This window comes from Blennius ocellaris (assembly GCF_963422515.1).
Source record: "Blennius ocellaris genome assembly, chromosome: 2".
In the NCBI taxonomy this organism is placed as follows: domain Eukaryota; kingdom Metazoa; phylum Chordata; class Actinopteri; order Blenniiformes; family Blenniidae; genus Blennius; species Blennius ocellaris.
Window position 1 is genome coordinate 11,584,046 of NC_137651.1, and position 22,518 is coordinate 11,606,563.

General features: G+C 42.3%; 1 protein-coding gene across 1 annotated transcript; it reads left to right on the forward strand.

The window, feature by feature from the left end:
• Positions 1–961: 961 nt before the first annotated feature.
• col26a1 (collagen, type XXVI, alpha 1) lies at positions 962–22,214 on the forward strand. The gene is made up of 14 exons (XM_080511519.1): positions 962–1,164; positions 1,362–1,484; positions 2,004–2,107; positions 15,282–15,343; positions 15,447–15,573; positions 15,846–15,944; positions 16,074–16,211; positions 18,816–18,905; positions 19,654–19,706; positions 19,804–19,866; positions 20,303–20,338; positions 20,503–20,547; positions 20,629–20,713; positions 21,232–22,214. The coding sequence occupies exons 1-14, from the start codon at positions 992–994 to the stop codon at positions 21,369–21,371; spliced, it is 1,338 nt and encodes a 445-aa protein (XP_080367645.1). The 5' UTR covers positions 962–991; the 3' UTR covers positions 21,372–22,214.
• Positions 22,215–22,518: the final 304 nt, after the last annotated feature.

Here is a 22,518-nt window from a genome sequence, read left to right on the forward strand (position 1 = left end):
ACTCTTTCAGTATGATACACAACAAAAGGAATTTTTATATATAGAGAGAGTCAGGTTTCTATTAAATAGCTGTTTTTCCACAGCTCGAGGGGTCTGCAAAGTTTTACACTCATTATAGTCAAACACCAATGGGGGCAAATGCTATGCAAGGTGCACAATCCATCCATTTGGAGGACTTTGGGGTCCAGTCTTGCTCAAAGACAAAGACACGTTGACGTATGGAGATGAGGAATCGAACCTATAACCTTTTGATTGAAAGATGAACACTACCAAAGCAATGCCACCCTTTACGTGTAGTGTCCTGAATTATAGATTTTGTATTGGTTTGTTCACTGGAAATCTTGTATTTTATGATGTATCAGCTTAGTTTAAAATGTTCAGATATGGATTCATTTAAATATAATTTAAACATCTTCAAATAGATAAGTAGCGAAGTGATCTTTATGACCGGATATGCGCGTGTTACCCTTATCGGTTTAATATGCTTTAATAAGAAGTCACCGTGTGGGCCAGTGTGCTTTCAATATAAACAGGGCTATAAAGACGAAACTCATAAAGGATACGGAATGTGTTTGAAACCGTTTGAAAATGTACTTTGTTCGCAAGTTAAGTATTAGATATCGTGGTTTTCTATGAGGACCAGATGCGCTTTTACGCACGCTGCCTCCTGCCCTCACACTCCGCGCGTCTTTTACGCACGCTGGATATTTGACTCCTCGGCGCTCGGCACAGCGTCAAACGTCAGTATCGCACATTATTCTATAGGAAGAGGCTGCGTCTCGGTCATTTTGGGCTGTTAACAGGGACAGCTTATTTCATATTGGAAAGAAGAAATGAACAACCCCTTTAAAGGGTTTAGTGGATTTGGTATTGTTTGGTTTTCCTTTCGCAACCCGTTTCAGATCAAATAGACCAAGAAAGGATTTATAACTTCAGGACTTATTTGTCTATTGTCGGATTTTTCAGTCAGGTGGTAAGTCAAAGGGACGTGATGACTCTTTCTACACTCTGCGCGCTGTGCGTGTGGATCAGTTTAGTCTGCTCTTCGCTGGGAACCGGGTTTGTTTATCACTTCCCAGGCATCACCGTGCAGCGGCATCGCATCAAATCCGAGCAGAGTAGCAACACTGGACCACCGGGGACTGGATCACGTACCCAACTCAGGTTCGCTCACACTGGACAGGTTGTTTCACTTAACGAGCAAATGCAACTTATTGAGAAGCAAGACTTGCAGGTCACAATAGAAGCTCTTCGTTTAGGCATGCTTTTTGCTTTTTTTCAGTTTGCGTTTAATGTGTCAGCTTTATTGCATTTATCGTCTTTTACTTTGTCTAAAATGTCTCTTTTATTCCAAATTTAAGGAACTGGTGTCAGTACACTGTTTCCAAAACGGTAACCTGTCAGGTTCACAACGGGACAGAAACCACTGTGCAGAGAGTGTTTCAGGGCTGCAGATGGCCAGGACCCTGTGCCAAAATCATCAGGTACCCTCAACACTCAGCTCATTCTGTTTAAATGTTCAGTCTTGAATATGTGTGTGTGTGGGGGGTCCTGCACAGGGCAGATTTAATGATTAAGGAGCCCCACAAGCACTAGTGCCTCAGTCATGCAATGTTTACACCCTTTGTCTTATTGAAATCGATTGTTTTTGTTATTGCTTTAAAGTTAAACAGTATGTATGTTTCGAAATTCATTTGCTTAACAATGTGTTTAATATCATTTGTTGCATCCACACAATAAAGTCAGATGTACTTTACTTTTTACGGTTTGGCTCCGTTAAAGACACTTAAAAGTCTCTGTGTCTTATATATGACATAATCATATAAAGTACATTTGCTAATGTTTATTAGCCATTCAAACGTTGCTTGCGGGGGTTTAATTCTTCTTATTTTCCCACGAAAGCAAAGAATGGAACATTTACACTGGGTGTGATTCTTTGTTTTTGCAGAGAGATCAAATCTACTGAGGTTCCCTGATAACATTGTTTTTGTGTTGGTTTCCAGCTACAGGACTGTACTCAGGCCATCTTTCAAGACTACCTACAAGCAAGTGACGGCTTTGGAGTGGAGATGCTGTCCAGGGTTTGTGGGAGAGGAGTGTCGTGAAGGTGAGTTTTCCGAAGCCGGCACACGATGCCGCTTTCTGGAACACCAAAGTAGAAAAACTGGAGACGACCATAGTTTCATTTGAGACTAATTCGCCACGGGTTGAAATGAAAGCCATGTGTTTTGCCAAACACGTTCCATCTGTATCATTTTAGTAGCAGCAGGCACCTCGACCCACATCAGTGCCAGTTTTTAATGTTTGGTGGTGTAATGCTGAATGTTTTGCTAATCATGCTACTGTGCTGCAAACAGCCTCCCAAAATGATTATAAAGTCATTTTGCATTAGAATTGAAAGCGTGTGTTGGATCACTTTTCTGAGTTGGGACTACAGTGAAGCGGGAGTTGAAAGGGATCTTGTGCCCTGTAGTTTTTCTACCTTTTCCTTTTGCTTGTTAGGCTTTTATGTGGCTGGAACGAGGGTGAGAATTACAATTATATCCTTCTGTTCTTTCTTTTCCTCTGTTTTGTTTGCACAATCACACATGAGCTGCTGATAGCACAATGACCGTTTAGTCGGGCTACCTGAATATAAGGTGGTTATTGAAGACAAAAAGAGGAATGAAAAAACAGCTCAGAGGAGCGTTAAGCACAGCAGCTCATAAAGTGGGAGGTAGCCGACATCTCATGGGCAGTGCAGCCACAGACCGCAGACTCTGGGCTTAGTAAAGACCTACATTTTCACCCAGGGGCCAGTCACAGCAGTCAAAGATGGACGGTGGATAGAGGTCTCAGATATGGCTGAATTTCATATGTTTTGTTTTAAATATCACGAAGGACTGCAGAGAGAGATGGAGGCAGCACTGGATTGGATGAAGAACTGATATGTCACTGACGTACTCTGGCACGGCCAGTTCAGATATGTCCAACTTTAATAGTTACCTCAAAAAGTGGGTTCTATTTATTGCTCATAATTGCCACAACTGGTTCCATTTTGCAAGATTGTCCATTGTTGAACTTGGATTGGCAAGACTTCCCACAAAAACAAATTTGAATGCTAATGGAATAAACACAGGCATTATTCCAGTGCTTTTGAGGTTGTTACTTTCCAGATTGTGGATATTATCCTTGCACAAAGATTAGCACATAACGTATCCGCTGACTCTGTAATGCCAGAGATTACGGTTCACTTGAGACCAAAGTGGTTGCAGGAGTGTGAAGAAGTAATCACGCTGTTTATTTAACATTTGCTGAAATGTATTTGCACTTTTCTAATGGCTCCAGAGCGACAGGAAAATCACCTCCATATGGATAGAATGAGGGCCAGGGCTCGAGTCGGCTAGGAAGGCCTCAAAGACTTGATGTTGATGTCACTGAGACTCTGCTTCACAACGAGGAGTGGAGAGAGAGTTGGCAGGAGTCAGTGTGTTGGAGCGAGACCACAGAAGGAGGGGATGCTGAGGGAATACATTTAGTGCACGAAAAAACAACAAGGTGTTTGTGAAGAGAAGAGAAGAGAAGAGAAGAGAGGAGAGGAGAAGAGAAGAGAAGAGAAGGGAAGAGACCTCATGGCGAGTGTTTTCGTGGCTGAAGCCTCCAGCTGCTCCGACAGCAGCAGAACTGAATGTGTGGGAAAGTTGCCCCGCTCAGATTAATGGTGCTCCTGCACCAGATCTCTGTAATACACGTGACCATGTGAAGATCAGGCTGCGGCTCTAAAACTACAACTTGATTCCCTCCTGCAGACGCCGCTCTGCCTCTGCAATACAAAAAAAAAAAAAAAAGAAGCAGTGTGTTAGTGATAACTTAGCAATAGTAGCTGTCCTTCATGTTATTACCACAGTTTGAGCAGTTTGGGATTTTCTGCAAAAGATGTTCCGTTGTTTTTTTAAACAGCTGGGTCACATTGAATACAGATGTTTTTGTTTGAATGCAGCTGCTTCTCGTCCGAGATGACAGCGTGATTTAAGCGCTACTAGCATCTTCTTCTGAAAGCTTTCAAAACACAAATTATTCACATCATTGTGAAAAATTGCTGCTACCAGAGGGACATTTCTACAACTCTGGAAATGTGCACTTTCTGTTCAAGGTTCAAGCATTTAGAGGAGATTAACACTACCATCTTGCAAGGGATGGAATATGTAAAGTGCTGGGGTCACAGGGTGCGCTGGAGCCGGTGTGACTGAAGGCAAGGTTCACACTGGACAAGTCATCAGTCCGGCACAGAAGAAGCGGCCACACACGCGCACAAATTCATGCCGACAGGCAATTTAAAGTCACCTCCAATGTTTCTTTTGTGAAATTGTCTGAGTACCTGCAGAAAACCCTCCACACACACACACACACACACACACACACACACACACACACACACACACACACACACACACACACACACACACACACACACACACACACACACACACACACACACACACACACACACACACACACACACACACACACACACACACACACACACACACACACACACACAGGCAGAACATGCAAACACCACGGAGTAATGTAGTAGACTGTGAACAACAGAATCGCACCACAGCAACAATGCCTTTTAATCATGATTTGCTTTGTATACAAGACATGTCGTCTCAAAGAAGATAAATGATTTCGGAAATGTGCTTTCAAGAGTTTTGTTTTGCAATTGTATCTGAATATTTTTCAATGCCTTGACTTCTTAGTGGGAAAAAAAAAAATCAAATCATGATCTTGTAATCGTTTTTGCTAACAAAAATGTTGATATTTAGTTGAACTCAAATGTAGAACATGTGTATTTTTGACTCTTATTCATTTCGAAAGCCAAAGCCAGCAGCTTAGCCTCGGCCTGTCTTGCTTTGGAGACTCATTAACAGAATCGTAGAGAGCAATGTGCTGTTACTTATTTCCACAAATGCCTTATGTCTTGAACACTCACTTGTGTTTACTAGATTTGATGCTGACGCTGATTGATTGAGCTATGTACAGTCTTTGCCTATTCAAGCTTGTTATTAAAGCATCTGTAATGTTAAACGGCCAATATTTGATTTATATAGATTTTTATATATATATATATATATATATATATATATATATAAATCCACATAAATCTGAGTTTAAACAATCTTTATGGGTTTTGGTCTGGTTCAGTAGAGCAGGATGAGATGATTCAAACCTTTTCTTGTTCAAGGTTCATATTGAACAAAAATTAGCCATGGTATCAATCTTTCAATTTAAGTTTTGGCAAGGGCAAATAAGTGTGTTTCCCGAAATGTCAGTTACTTTGAGCTTGGACAGCTTTGGCTGATAACAGAAATCAGATTGTGTGTGTGTGTGTGTGTGTGTGTGTGTGTGTGTGTGTGTGTGTGTGTGTGTGTGTGTGTGTGTGTGTGTGTGTGTGTGTGTGTGTGTGTGTGTGTGTGTGTGTGTGTGTGTGTGTGTGTGTGTGTGGGTGTGTGGTGTGGGTGTGGGTGTGTGTGTGTGTGTGTGCATTTATCTTTGGGCCTTTATGTCACTCATACACACACACTGAGCATGCAGCTCTGTGTAGCAGAAAACTGCTGCAACAGGGCGCAGAGCCAGCTGTTTTATCAGAGAGAGAGAGAGAGAGAGAAGACAGCCGCAACCAATGAAAATGACATCACCTCTGGTTTTAGTTTGATGGGGTCCTGGCTCCACTTCAGAGGCCCCCGAGGCCCTCGGAGATGTAGAGACAAAGGACACAAAGAAGGCGAGACTCAAAGTTTGCTTCCATCACTTCTGCACAGGGTAGGTGTTTTCGTCCTCGGAATACCGAACCATTTTCCGCAAATGTCTTTCTCTCCTGTTATTCTGTCTCAAATAATTCGAGAGAAATAGTCATTCATTAAAATGAGCAAAAGCAGGAAATAATGTTTTTTGTTTTTTTTATTTCATTCAAAGGTAATAATTAAAAAGAAAACACAGTCGGAATGAAAAGGAGCAGAGCAGAAGATCAGTCTCATATCGACCCCTTTGTTACCTTACAGTCCGACTTTACATCAGTCTGCTATTTGGTTTCTAAAGATTTACACTTTTACATATATTTTTGTGCATTTTATGTACAACATTTACAATAGACAAACACAAAACCATAATTTTCATGTTTGTTCAAAACAAATACCTTACATTATTTATGTCCAAATCAAATTCTCATACTAATTCATCTAATTTTGATTTGCTGTAAGTAAAAGAATATTTTATTCCTTATTATGTTGTTTTTAGGGTTCAACAGTGAAGTATTTGCCTCTGCTATAGACTATAACTCCCAATATTCGTGATGAAAATGTACGAAACCGCACTTTAATGGCTGCTACTGCTTGAATGTGCATGACTTTGAAAAAAGCAATTCTTTCGTTTGAACAGGTAACGAATCGGGTGTTAAATGTTTTACTGTGGTCATGTTGGAAGTCTAGCGAGCCTTTAGTGTGTTGTACTTTTCATGTCCTCGTCCTTGATGACCTTAGAGCACTGTGAAAAGTCCTGAAACTTGTGGCCAAATGCCTCTGGTCTCAAAAGCTTGAATTTTTATGTGTTTACTAATGGGAAATGTGTCTTTTTTTCCAAATTCACTTGGTTGACACCCTGACCCGTCAATATTTTTTTTGACATCCTGGTTTGTGCTGGCTTGCGTATAATAGTGCATCTGAAAATTTACATTTTGCTTTCAGCAGAGTTGTGCTAACACATGACGGCATGGAACACATTTGATTGAAATGTGTTCGGAATTTCCGTGTCGTCCCCCCCACTCCATCCCCATTGCACACACACGTGCGCGCACGCACACACATCCCCTCCTTGTTCCATCGCAGCAGCACCCCGGCATTTATCTGCACACAAGATCATATTAACTGCAGGGACTGTGTGTCTCGCCTCTGTACAGTGTACAGGGAGACATAATCTAGTGCCAAGGCCTTCCCTCATGAGAACCGTCACCTTTTGATCTCGCGATAAAGTTCAGGGAGGAAAGGCCTTTAAAAGAGTTTAATACTGGGTGTTCATGCAAAGGATTTTTCTCTGTGTGAGCGTGTGTGTGTGTGTGTGTGTGTGTTTTAAGTGAATTCATTACATCAGTGAAAAGTTTGCGGAGAGCATAGGATGTCATATGTGTTAATTTGTTAATGCTGCAGCTATGAAGCTGCTCAAGTCGCCTTTTCAACTTCTGCAGCTGGATGAGCAGGAAATGAGGGAAGTGTGTTAAAAAGCCATTGTTGGAGGGATTATCTTTAACACCAACCACATTATACATGGTTCAAAAACACCCTGTGATTTTTTTCCGCTCCGTGCTGGCCTTTGCTCTTTTACCTCTGCTTTTTCTTGCCACTGCTTGGATTTGTACCTTCTATAATTCCTTGCTGCTTTCCATTTGTCTAACTTCCTGTGACCTTTCGACCTCCCGCTCTCCTCTCCTTCGAGCAAAGTGATAAAGTACAACTATATTCCACATGTGCGCCTCCGGAACACGACTTCTGCGGTGTAGAGATGTGACTGATGTCTCTGTTACGTCCCTGGTTGTGCTTAAATATAGGTCAAAGGGTGACCTCTGACCTGCTGAGAGCGATGGGAAAGCTCAGCTGTCCCTCCTCCCGGTCTGTCTGATGGATGATGCTCTGCTCATACTTCTTCCGTGGCTTTTCGTTTCTTTCGTCAGCTTATCGGCAGAGTTTCCTGCCTTCCAGCCTTATCTTTCCATTTGTCCAACTTTTCTGCAACTCCACACATCTGTTAATACAGAGTTGTCGGTGAGTCTCCTGAGACCTCAGCAAAGTTTTAGGGTGAAGGAAAGAGAGATGTATCCAAACTGGTCTGACATCTGCAGGGTTTCTGTTTGTAATCTGGGGAATGCATGCTTTTGATTTCCAGAAGATGTAGGAGTAGCGTCTAATATATATATTTTTTTACTTAATTGTGTTTTTACACTAACCTGCTTTCCACACACACAAAAAACAACCCCAAAAGAGTTTTAGGAAACTTTTGCACAAGTTAGTTTGTGTGACAACCAGTAAGCTAAGAAATCAGATAATGGTTGGAATATCCAGAGCTGAAAGATGAAAGACATATTTTAACAGTCAAACCGAGCTCCTGTAGAGTCACTGCAGAGTTTCTCATCACGGCATCTGCAGTTTGTTTGTGCATCATATAGTTTGAGCGCAGCTGAAACCGACAGGACTGCTGCGTGTTCGTTTAAAAAAAAATTTTTTTTACCGAAATGCTGAACAAAGACAAGTGTCATTCCAAGAGAAGGCTGTAGCAGTTTCTCCTGAAAGGGGCATGATCATGTTTATCATATGACCATGAGAGTCCCGGAGTGACCATGTCCCCGTGGAAGATTAGATGTGATTTGATTTTTACTCGACAATCTGAGCCAGGGAGTGGAATGGAATGATATTACAATGGATCAAACTCTGTACACGTTAAGGCTAAAAACAACACACTTTCTTGTTCAACTTTCAGTAACTTCAAATTCAATTATTTTATTTCGTAAAAAAAACAATCAATCTATGATAACTCCGTGGGTGTTTTAGATCTGAAATGTGGGAATTGAAGTACACTAAGTGCTAATATTTTCTGGTTTCTTTGTTACCAAGAAGGATCTTGATGAGAAATAAATGATATTTTGCATTCAAACTGTCAGCCAGGGGAACAGAAACTACCTGATAACGTGGTGACAGAAGTGAAACAGTACTGTAAACACATACTCTTGCAAAACCTATACAGATATTCATAAAGACCCGAAGATGCAAGGTGAGTGCACAGTATTTTAGAACCTTATTTGACCTCAGTGTAGCTTGTTGAATCCTTGTTGTGTTGTGGCGTAGACCATAAAAACTATCCAAGTCCGTGGTGGACGTTATAATGACTTTCTGTGACAACCCACACAATTCCATATATTTCCTTATATCCAACTTTGTTAAAGGAATCATGTCTTCTGGTTTGTCTTCTTATTCTTGTCCCACAAAAGCGACTCGTTGGTTATCATGCGTAAGCAGGGATACTTTTACATTTCTACATTTTCTGTCTTCACACTCTCCAGTGTGTCCATAATACATTCCTGGGGAACCATTTAATCCTTGAAAATGTCTCCCTTCTTTCTGCTGATCATCCTGCTCTCGTCTCTCCTGCCTGGAATTCACACGGCAATAACTCATAATAGCATGACGATGAGTGTATGTCTGTGCACCGGCAGGGTCCTCAATCTCCAGTAACGACAGATGTGATTCAACCATATCAATGCAGTATGATGACACAAGCAAATACATTTAGTCAGCATGTGATTTCTTTTCAGAGTCTAGAGAAAAAAAAAGCTCAGTTTTTCTTGCACTATGACAAATAGCATAGTGTGAGGAAAGACATGATTGCTTCACACTGTGGCCTTATAGACTCACTTTTGTATCTAGTTCCTGATAAAATAAAGTTAATATATCATTGATGCAATAGCACAAAAGAAAATACACTAATTCCTTGTATGTAAATGTTTCATTTTATTTCAACAGTGTGTGGCCTGTCCATTGGCATCATGTTGAAAAAATGCTAAAAAAAAAAACTCTGCGGATTGCAAAAATCACTGGCCAACTTAGTCAAAGTGTGTGTGTGTGTGTGTGTGTGTGTGTGTGTGTGTGTGTGTGTGTGTGTGTGTGTGTGTGTGTGTGTGTGTGTGTGTGTGAATTTTGTGCCAGCTGTTCCTCATGCCAGCAATAGCTGACCAATTGCCGGCTGGAGCCGACACACAACAGGCGTATGGGACTCTGCCAGCTCTCGGAGGCTGTCTGTGGTCTTACACGCACGCACGCGCGCACACACACACACGCGCACACACACACACACGCACACACACACACACACACACACACACACACACACACACACACACACACACACACACACACACATCTGTTTGTCTTGGTGCTGTGACAACAACTCTTGAGTTGGTCCAAGAAGATGCTTGAATGGATCGTCCTTCAGTGCTCTTCACACACACACACACACACACACACACACACACACACACACACACACACACACACACACACACACACACACACACACACACACACACACACACACACACACACACACACACACACACACACACACACACACACACACACACACACACACACACACACACACACACACACACACACACACAGGCAGATGATATTCAGCAGCATTTGAAAACGACTATTCTCAGCCGCGTGCGTCATGGTGTGTGTTCTGGTGGAGGTTGGCTCTGTGGGTGTGTTTGTGCAGAAAAAAAGTAAAAAAAAACACTGATTTGTTTCATGTACATCCAGGTCTAATGTAGGAAATGTCTCAGCAGACTGTGCCTGCAGACTGATTTTCATGCTTGACTAATCATCCTGCCCTGTCTTGTCCTGTAGATCTCATATAATGACAGGGGATGACTCATTACACGTGGATGAATAATGGACTTTAATTTTATTCGTATGACGTTAACGTTTAAAATGGATCTTTAAAAATGTCATTATTATGATGAATTAAAAAGTGGCTGGAAAAATGTTATAGTCTTAATTATGCTCTGTTCTACTCCTAGAGGGAATTTGATTTAAGCAGGCAGCTGCTTGTCTCAGTTTTTTTTCCTGCTGTACTTTATTTAAGGGCATTTAAATCTTTTGCATGATGTAGTTACCCAGTGATCTAATTATTTATTAACTACACTGTGTTTAATTCAGCATTCGGCATCAGAGGTTATAAATCATGTCAACATTTTTAAGAAAAAAGAGAATAACAACTCCCCCACCAAACGGAGGCTCACCATTTATTTCAATAAATGTTCAACAACATCAGAGTGGATGTAGCATCTGAAGACTTTGTAAAACTGCCTGAACACATAAATCTATCCTTCTCTTCAGAGCAGAAACATTTGCCTTTCTTTCTGTTTATTTGGCTTCCCACTAAAGACAGCATGATTTTGAATTTTTCCCATGAGCTGAGTACAGTCCAAGAAAAATAACCCTGCCTTATGTTGCCATGGCGTAATTATGGATCCAAACAGACTCTATAGCTGTGGTCCCGTTCTAAACATCGGCTCCAGTGCTGCGGAAGTTTGGTTTGCTAACCCAACATAATTAAATTCCAACTGTAGACACAGAAATCCCGCCTGCCACCCTCAGAAAGTAATGTTGTTTTACTCCGGTTCACATTTCTGGTAGAGTGACTTAATTCTGGTGTTTTCCTGTGGTGTCTGTTTATGACATAATAACAAGATATGTCTGGTTTATTTCGAGACACAAGATGTAGAGTGGACAAGTTTGCTCATTAGCAGTGAAGAATGTAGGTCTAGGTCTGTGCTATTAAATGCTATTAAATCCAAGATGAGGCCCAGCATGAGCCAGAGCCCTCCAGGATCAACCTGCACACTCCGGTCCCACCCAGACTCTTCCAGAGCCTCAGCCAACGTCAGCTTATGATGCATCCCCAGCATGTTAGGACCCCAAAGGACACCGCAGACCCACCACTCTAACACGAGGATGGCTCACCCCATGGGCCAATGCAGGGCGGGCCACCCCGATCAATGCAGTTGTTAAAAAACTAAATTAATTAAAAAATAATAATACTAATAATAATAAAAGAGTAAGATCCAGTAGAGTCTGATGGTGATAAAATGATATTCTGGTTAGTTTTTTGTGCTATAATTTTCTATAAGCGCCACTGAAGTGCTTATAGAAACAGAATGTCTGCCCTGGAGGCAAGAAACGTTTATCTGTGTCATCCAACAAGATCATCTTCACAGTGAAACACCACCAACCCCAACTGCCCGTATCAAAATATATTTAAAAAGAAATCTGATGTGAGAATGGCCGAAAAAGAAAGAAAGTTCAGTTCATTCTATTCATTGTATGATTTGGTGTCTTTGCTTTTCTCTGCAAAACCATTTTTATTGTTTTCAATCTGAACAATACGATCGGATGATAAATCTGCAAGTTGTAACGCTTCCAAGAATATAATAACAAGTGGGATATAGAAGAGTTATTTCCATGACTTTATGGTCTAATTTAGCCCTTTGTTAGTCTTTGCCTTTTTAACGAGACCTAAAAAATGTCAACTTCAGCAGCGAGGTATTTTGATATATTCAGTGTTGCAGAGCAAACCACGAAAAGCCAGTGAGCTTGTGTTAACCACAGACTGTAATTCAGACATCTGACCAAAAACCCATTTAGAGAACTTAAACAACTCAGAGACTACGGAGCCAGAAGCGCAAGAAGGGAAACTTGTTTTGGGGGGTTTCTGCCACCTCCTGACAACACTCAGGTTAAATAAAAGGATTGCCAAAATTTTAGGATGTATTATCTGAAACCTATGTTCCAAGAGCCATTTTCTGTTGCAGGAGCCACATGGCTCCCCGCTCTCTCACACTGCATGAGCAATGCACCGCTCCTCCCTTGTTGGATTTTGCAGGTGGTGGGCTCATGTGGCAAAGCCTCAGGAGTTGAGATATGTCCAGATATGTCCAGAAATACAGTTCTTAGGGCCCTGGATATTGGGTCTTTGTGCTTCCGGTGTGAGAACTGTGTCCATATCGTTGGCATTAAGACCAACTTGTTGAAAGTGAGCGCTCCACTCCACCGAGGTTGTACCTTGTCACCCCCTTCTTTTTATGACTTTCATGAACAGGGTGTCCTGAGAGACTGTATCTCTGGTTTGGTCTGGGAGCCCTCAGAGCTGGTGGAGGTTACAGGTGACGTCTCAGACAGTGACATCGATGTCTGGTCTTCTCTGTTCTCTTATACTGCCACTGTGAGCAGGAAACAAGATGGATGGAGGAATTATCTGAAACCCATTACTGTCCATCTATCCACGTGAGATATAGACCTTCTGAACTATTGCCAGAATGAGACGCACCACCAATTTGCCCCCAAAACTGAAAATAACTGGGAACGCATCACAGGCTTGTGCAACGGGGGTGTGTGTGCTGATGATGAATAACTGTGAAGGAGATGAAGGGATATCGTCTTATTAGTCTCCACCGTGTTGAGCCCCATGACTGCTCATACCGGTCTTGCCGGGCATCTTTCATGTCCTTCTCATCATGTAGGAAGCTTCGGTGCACCCAGTCACATCACTTTATGTGGAGTCATTTAGGGCATATTTCAACGGCTCTCAGTATCTTGGTTGACGAATTCGGAGGAATGTGTTTTGGGTTGAACGGTTGATTATTGTCTCTGTTTGTGGCTGCTTTCCAAGGTGAGATTTCCTGGTTGTACATGATTGTCGACACAAAGACATGGTACGGACAGTCACCCCATTCTATTTGAGTGAAACAGAAACCTCAGCGACTGCCATTTGTACTCTTGTGTGCTGTGGTCGGAGACGACGATTTCGACGGACCAAAGCTGTTTGGGTCATTTTTGTTGTTGCTTTATTTATGAGCACCAGTTGCTGTCTCTTCTAGTTATCCCTGCTATGACCACAATGTGGGTAAGTCCCATCTGCGGGACTGACAGCTGACATACCAGACTTCTTATGAGCCATAGACCAGAAGACAGCTCAGATTTAGACCAAATAGAGGTTTTTTTTTTTGTTTGGTTTTTTTATCTATGAAGCTGTGTTTTGGATTATAGTGAGTGTAAAGAATCCAAAACTGCAGCACAGCCAGAAAAGTATAGGCATGTTAAGCTGTGGTTTAGTGGTTGTGGTGACATGTTGTAATTTGTGTGAGTGAGATGACCAGTGTGTCCAAAGCGGACTGAAGACATAACAAGTTCGGGATAGACAAGAATTTCAACGATGCATTTGTGTCTTCGTAAATTGTTTGGCAGGTGCTGAAGGCAAAACAGATTACCAGAAAGAAAGAAAATAAAAATAAGCTACATTTATGTTTTGTCCTCATGTTTTGACAGGACATTCTCAACTGATAAGTTTGACCAAGGCAGGGACATCAAACTTAACCAAAACCACCCCAGCAAAGGGTTGAATCCCTCCAAATTGAATTACCTGTAAAGTCTAAGATTTGTATATGACACTTTAACTCAGAGGCTCCATTTGTGGGAGAAAGAGCCCCCCCTCATAGAATATGTCCCCCAATTTTGTTGATTTTTCAAAGCTTTTGTGGGTTTTTTTTTTTCTATTTCTGTTGCTTCACTGTATCTGCTCTTCTAGGGGAAAATGTACCACTCCCAAACTTTCGCTCAGCTTGAAAAGAATATGTATTTCTATCATCTTATGTTTTCCTCTGTGTTCTGGAGCTCTCCTTCTCCAGGAGTCAGTTGTTTTAGCTTCAGTCTCCCCTGAATGAAAATGCACTTCTGTCTGACCAGCCACCTCACAGGAATCCTTTCTCACACGCAGCATCAAAGGCATGTAAATATGACACCAGCGTCATAGTTTTCCTGGCAGCTGCTCTGAGAAAGAAATCTGTCAGTTTGCGGAAAACTGTGCAAGGCTGAGCTTTCTCTTCAATGAATAAACTCAAACCTGCCCTTGTCTGACACCACCGACCACATTTAATCGACAACTTCAAAGTAAGAAGTGTTTTTTTTACTCCTTTAGTGGTCCCAAAGTACTTTGTTCTATCAGTCCCTTTAACTCATTCACATGCATACTGCTGTTCTACTTCTGGTAGAACGTGCAGTCCAATGTCTTTTGTAATGTGATATGAGAGGCGCAAAATATAAAAAAAGTTCCTTTTACTGAGGAATCGCGTTTCCTACTAATGGATTCCATCTCATTGATGTATTTTATTAGTTTCTTGTGGATTATGGAGCTTTATAATTTAAATAAATCCAGTTTGGGCGTCTTTTCCTGAAAAACATGTGTTTCCATGTGCTGCACACTAAATGACTTTGATAATCTGGAGGGGAGACATGAATATGCAACTATCACTACGAGTAGGCAAATTGAGAAACCTGTTGAGTCAGAATACAAGCAGGTGTGTGTTCTAGTCAGAATTTTTTTTTTTTTTTTTTAATGAGAAATGTAATAATATTTATTCTGTGAGTGAGTGACATGATTTATGAAGGAATTCCTAATAAACTCTCCGGTCTGGTTTGACGAGCATTGTTCTTGTGTATCTTGGCTGGAGCGGCTGTGTATGAGATTGAGCGGCAGTGCTCAGGGTGCCAGCAGGGAGAGAAAAAAGTAGGAAAGAGACAGGAAAATACTGGGAAAAAAAAAAAAGACAGATGTAGAAGAAGCAGCATGTGTGCGCACTGTAGAGCAGGAACTAAACTTACCTTCTTCTGCCTTTATGCTTTTTTTTTTTGCAGAGTGTATGAACTGCACCAGCTTCAATGACATGAACAGCAGAATAAATACAATCGAATCAAAGGTAAGAAAGATCTGCGATTGCTGTGAATAATCGGAAAATGGGAGTTTTGGATTCATACTCCTTTGAATATATTCTACCCGAAATGTGCCGATCGTATTTTTAGATATGGCTGTTAGAGGAGGGCCGCTCGGTTGCGCCGTCAGTCGGTAGTCGACCAAGAGGATCAACAGACAACGAGGTGGACACGCCGAAGCCTACGCCGTTCGGTCCGCCGTCGTACCTGCCACCAGGTGACAAAACGTTAGAGATACATGTGTCGTTAAAGGAAAATTTTACTACCATAAGTGTTTCATTAAAACAACCAATTGCATGTTTTCAGACATGAAACAGATGTCAGTTGCATAACCGGATCATGTACTGACGGGAAATGTACAAGGTCACATGATCAGAAATATTCACAATAAAACCACCAGATCAGTTGGACTTTAGACTGGACAATACTAGCGTTTGCTGCATTTTCCTACTTGGCGAGTTGTGGTTAATTTTGAAGGTGGGATACCAGCAGGTCGAGGGCCTCCAGGGCCTATTGGACCTCCGGGACCACCAGGACATGGGGGACCTCCAGGGTCAGCTGGAGTAGCAGGCCTGCCTGGACCCGTTGGTAAATATATGTTTCTTAGCATTAAGGCGTCGTTTCTCCTTTAAACAGGTGTTTCGTGTAAATGTTACAATCTGGGTTTTGATCAAAATAAACTCCTCTCTGTTTAATGTCATTTTCTTTGACGATCAGGACCAAAGGGGGACAGAGGTCAACATGGAGAGTTAGGTCTCGCCGGCCCTCCTGGTCCACCAGGGCCTCCAGGACCTCCAGGGCCAAGTCTTTCTCCTATCCGAGTCCGGGGTGACGTTTTTCACGTGGACTATGAAGGTAAACTATTCTATTCCACATCGACTCTGTTAATGTATCTTCAAGCTAAATTGTCCCAGATGGGCTCAAATGAGAGCTCGGTAGAAGTACATCTTACACACAACTATTGTAAAACTATTCAAGCATTCAGTTTTTTTGAATGTTCTGGTTTGAAGCCAAAACCACCAACAGCTCATCCTACAATGAAGCCACTAGTTTCACACTCAAATCTCTTGTGCATGATGTTAATTCGACTGAATTAAAAAAAAAAATCCTTTTGTCAAGGCAGAACATGAAACGAGTTTCTGTGTGTGGGAGGTGCTTCAAAAGGGGAGACAGGTGGATGCGCAGATGCTAAAAACACACTGTATGGCATTCAGCAGAGCACTTGAACTTTTAATGGAGAGAGCGTCGTTTCCTTTCTCTCGCGGGCCTGGCATTGATTCAGTTTAATTGTTTCCGTGTGTTTTACTGCTCCTGAGCCACTGTTTACTGCAACCTCATTTAACACAACTGCTGGAACACGCAGCCAAACACCATGATACACACGTTTACCTTTGGGCGTTCATGAAATAAGCTGAAATAAGCATACTGTATACAAAGACGTTTGTCATTCATCGTGACAACTTTGGATCAACTTCCACTTTTTGTTAACTCCTTGTGATCTACACTTTTTTCCACAATTTGCTAGAAGAGAAGCCCATCCATCCACCTTCTATATTAGATCTCAGCCAGTGATGTGGTGCAACACAGTCAATCCCAGTTGACGATACCAATAGAAGTGAAGGCAAGTTACAGCCTTCCACGTTCAGTTCTTAACTTTGGCCACATAGTGGCAGCAGACCTCCATACTATAACCATTGCCTCGCGAGGCCTGCTGGCTCTGATTAGGCTCTTGGCTGGCTGCCTTTCTGAGCCCGGGACAGTGTCTGCGGGTCTGGAACTATGTAGATTTGGGTCTGTGGGACCATGTAAGCTGAGGGGGGGCCAACTGGCTGTAAATCAGGCCTAATTTGTTAGCTGTCAGCACAACCGTCTGCGATTTGGGGAAACTGGCCACGGCCCCGAGCCAAAAGCTGGTCCGACTTTGAACGAGGGAGGAGATAGTCTGCCACTCATGTGGAGTTTCTGAGGGAGGCCAGCCAGGCCTGGAGAGACTGTAGCATTAGAAAATTAGTTCCAGAGGGAAATCTGCTCCTTCTAGACCCTTTCTATGGACTGCCGCCATAATGGAACAGCGCCGTTTGAACACGCGGGGAAGACTGACGCTGAGCATATGTTAAAGTGGTGGGGAAACGTGGCGTGGTTTCAGACAAAATTTATACTTACAAGTGCACTTGAAACGATCCAACATGCTGAGAACAAGAGACGGCTTCCACTCTGCGCATGTTTACTGTAAGGATAGATCACGTCCAAGCATTAGCTGTTCCATTAAACGGGACCATGTTTAGATCGGCCAGCTGCTCCTGTCCATCACTGTCACACTGGACGGTGTCCATCTGTCGACTTGTCGTGAAACCGCAGCCTGACCTGGACCTCTGATGTCTTAACTCCTCTGTTAGCTTGGAAAAAGATCTTTCCCTGAAATGTACTCAAGGTATGGATATAAGGATACAGCAAACAACAAGCCAATGGGGGTAAAAATGTTTTAGAAATTTAAAAAACAAACAAACAAAAGCGACCACAATTAACAGCAGACATGTCAAGTATCTATGCTATTTAGAGGCTTGTGTCAAATACATCTGAATATGACTGGATTTGGACTTGATCGGTAAGATAACTGTGGCCTCCGCATGAGGACAATGTTTGGTATGTCACTGCAGGTGAAGCCTTCATCAAGTGTCTGAAAGAGGCTATTTTCACTAATCCGAGAGGTTAAAGATGTGCAGACGTGACAACGCGTGAATGTGAAATCACTAAATGTGGATCAATTTTACATTGTGATGCCGTTTTCTCGTAAATCTTAAACTTACGTGAATGTTTTCTTGATTCTGTGTTCCTAAAATAACTTTCCAAGAGGGAGACTCAATAACTGAAAGGCATTCAAAGGAATATATTTCACAAAATTAAATGTGAAATGAATAGTATACTCTTGAAATCGATTGGAACGAAACGTAGCTTTCATATTGGAGAAGTATCTGCTCTACTTTGGTCACATATTTTGCAGTAAACTGGCAACAGTGTTTGTATTTGTAAACTTTAAATCATTGAAATAATTACGCCATTCAACAAAAGGTTCATGTTATTCACCCATCCGTCCATCCATCCATCCGTCCATCCATCCATCCATCCGTCCATCCATCCATCCATCCATCCATCCAGCCATCCATCCATCCATCCAGCCATCCATCCAGCCATCCATTTCCTTTTGCAGTATGTGTATATCATGAACATGAGTGTTACTTTAATTTTCTGTTAGATTTGTATAAGTCTGTTGAGTCAGAAGTAAAAAGGTTTTGGGATATTATTCTCCTCAGGGTTGACATTAAAATATGTGCATATTAATAAAGATTTATTACAATTTATTACAATAGAGTACAGTCCAAAATATGAATTGAATTCAGTTTTTGTTGTCACGTAGACACTTTTGATATGTGTTGGGGTTTTTTGGGGTTTTTTTTCCAGAAGAGAACCCCAGTCCAGTTCTCCCTGTGCCTCAGATTATAGCTGGTCCACCTGGTCCACCTGGTCCACCTGGTCCTGTTGGACCCACAGGTACAAATACAAACTACTTTCTGTCCCCGAATCCCAAGAAAACTCCACAAACCACCAGCATGTTCTTTGTGTGTCTGTGCTTCTTGTTTAAGCACACTTTCATTAATATCGCCCTTGTCCAGATGGTTGAAAAGTTAAAAAGAAAAATGAAAGAGGTCTGGTAGTTTTATTGTGTTTTTGAGGGCATGGTGCTGATATGGCTCAGGAACTTTAATGGAGGAAAAGTTAAAGAAAAGAAGTCGCTCTGGGTGATCAACTTATTCTATAATGGAACATGTGTCCTGATAGAAGTGGTCTCTTCCATGATGCACCTTCATCTACAAGGTGCGATTGACGACAGAATGCTATTATGATTGAAAGTACTATAAATCATAGACTGCGGCTTGAACCATGTACTTATCAAAAGTGCAGTAAAGGTTGGCACTTTAGTCTCACAGTGGGAACATTCAAGTTTTTTCATTGCTTTGCTCAACAATCCAGATAGACAAACTGCATGTCTTTAATTTAACTAATTGATGAACTGCCGACCACTCCAAGGTGTACCCTGTCTTTTCTATGACTGAGATGGACGTACAATAGCAGAGAATATAAAAGCATGGCTTGTTGTGTTACGGTCAAATGTCTCAGTTGGGGAAAAAGATTCAAAGTAGAGCACGCTGGGGGTTTAGTGGTTTATCTTGTTGATCTTTGTAAATTCTGACCAATCCTTCTCACATCAGCATCATTTTCTGAATTTGAATCACTGCAGGCCTGTCGGGACCACGAGGACCTGCAGGGATGGCAGGTCTCCCGGGACAAGATGTGAGTTTCTGTTTCCCGAGAGGCCATTGTTGGATTAATGCGAACATTAACATGTGGCTTTAATCGCTAATGCGTGTCCTTCTGTTCGACACACCAGGGCAAGCAAGGCCTCCAAGGCAAGCCCGGCGATGCCGGGCCAAGAGGAGATCCAGGGGAAAGGGTGGGGCTGCTTATGATTGGATTACCAGTCTGGCAGAACATGTCTGATTCCACTGAACTATCAAAAATGCTTTTTGTTGGACGTTTTGTAAAAAGCTCAAGTTGTCGTGCAATCTCAAACACATTAAAGGTGAATAAGCTTTTCCTCAAAGACTCACTCCGAGCCGTGACTAATCTTCTTCTCTCTCACATCCCAAGCCAGGCCTCACTGATCAGGGCGGCCATGTCACGTCCCCGCTGTAGTCAGCTCTCGAGTGGGCCTCCGTCTTTAAACCTGACCCCCGTCCTCTACCAGCTTGATTTAACATTGCGGATCTGGTTAAGAGGCAGAAAAGCTCGGATGGGGTTAAAAAACGAATGCAAGCGGAGTGAAATGTGAACGTGAGCAGGTCGGCTGAGTTAATGTTTGTCTTACTCTCTTGTTATTCCTCTGCCAGGGACCTCCGGGGGAAGCAGGTGAGCAGGGCCTACCTGTAAGTAAAAAGCTCTCGTGTTGCAACACACACACACACTGAACTCTAATCTTACCCAGCTTTAAATCATGACGGAGAATGGGCTATCTTCTGTCCTCATGAGTCGTATGCATGCGCAGGCACACACTGGTACATCACCAGATCGCTCCCCTCTGTGTTCACAGGGAGCACCGGGGCCAAAAGGAGGGCCCGGCGAAGGCTTGCATGAGGTAAGAGACATAAGTATCTTTTACCTCCTGAGATCCTTTGAGACATTGTCTCTGAATAAACATAATGGTTGTGTTGTTCAGGGTGAAGCCGTGCAGCAGCTCAGGGAGGCGCTGAAGATCCTGGCCGAGAGGGTCCTGATCCTGGAACACATGATCGGTATTCATGGTGAGGAGAAAAACAGATCCCGGGGGGGGGGGGGGGGGGGGTCATTTCCTCCAGACAGGAGAATCATTAAGTGAAAAGAATAATTTGACATTTTGTAGAAACATGCTTGCCTGCTCTCTGGCAGGGTGCTCGATAAGGAGGCGCATACATATTAAACCTTTTCGGACCTGGAGCAACGGGTACATTCATTTATCTGTTGGGAAGTGGCAAAGTGCGAACCGCATTTCTGATGTATCTCCACTTCACTCGGGTTTCGTTACAGAAGTTTAAAGTGAAAGCGAGAAAGTGAGAGTCTTGATTTCAGTTTGCGTTTATCCGATCGCACCTCAGTCAGGCCGTGCTGAGTTTTGCCTGCCAGGGTGTCACATTCAGTCAAACAGGCAAGTTTGTATCTGATACCTAATTTCATTTCCACAAGAAGCTAAGAATGTCTTTTTTTTTTTTTCCTTTCGTTTTCGAGCAAAAGTTGTTTACCCACTTGATTGCTTCGGCTGTCTTCTTGTTTTGCCTTCGGACAGAAAACTCAGAGGCATCCGGCTTTGGCAGCTTCTCAGATCCACTGTCTTTTCCCGTCCTGAAGACGAAGCGGCTCCAGCCGGAACAAAGCCCTCCACAGTCTCCAGTGCTGGACGACAGGCGGCGACGAGTTCGTCTTTAAGAGTACAGTCTAATTTTGTATTTGTGTTTATGATTTTTTTCTTTTTTTTTCAGATTTTGCAGGGCAGGAATTATGTTTATAATTATTCCTCAAACTTTGATTATTTTTCTTGAAATTCTTGTAAAAACGGAGGCCTCTGCAGATAGGAGAGGTTGAAGATTGGAACCTCTTCCTCTGTGTTGCTGCATGACCTTAGTCTGGATAACTCAATCAGCTGCGATTTCATGGTGTTACATAAAGAAATATTGTTTCAGTGTTATGGGAGATTTGGCATCTTTTTTTTCCTTTTTTTTTTCTTCTTTTTCATGAGATGAAAGACCGCCTAGTAAACACATTCGTTTGCTTGGCTGACATTGCAAATCTCCGAGTTCCCGAGAGCTGCAGTCAAAACGTAGTATTTAGTGTCAAACACATTCTTGCAATGACCTCAGGTTCGTCTTATACGCCCGTCAAACATATTTCTTCCTCTCCCTTCTCCCTGTCTCTCTGTGTGCTGTGCCTTGTTAATGCTGAGGTAAGACATGACAGGCCGCCAGGAATATCTGCTTAAAATAAAGGTAGGTGAAATGGATAGCATCTGGAGAGCGCACATCTGGAAAGCGAGCAGGGAGATGCTGAAACAGTTGAATTTTGGCCCGGAAACCACAAACCTCGCATGGCCCCAGTGCACCATTCACACAAAGGGCTGACAGGGCGCTGAAGCTGACGGGATTCCATTTTTATAAACTGCCTCTGAGATTTCTTTTTTTTTTTTTAACTGATGTGATTAATTGCATAATATGTCTCATAGAGACCCAGCTGTTGGTTTCTAAATAAAGGTCCAGCAATGTCTGGGACAATGTTTGTTTTCTCCATTACAAGGTTTCATATGTAAAAGACATATTTGGAAGATAATCTTTTGCTCTTTGGGGAAAAGAGAAAGATTAATTGCACTGTTGCAATATACTCTTTTCTTTATGTTCGGCTGACACGGCAAGAAAAAAATGTACCTGACTCATTCAAATGTAAAACTGCTATATCCACTTTGGTTTTTGTTCAAATGAAACAGGATGTGACGCATTAATGAGATGCTGCGATGAAAACTGTACAGATCAATGGTTGACAAAGTGTGGGTCGAGCCTCACCAAAGGCCTTTAAAAGGATATTT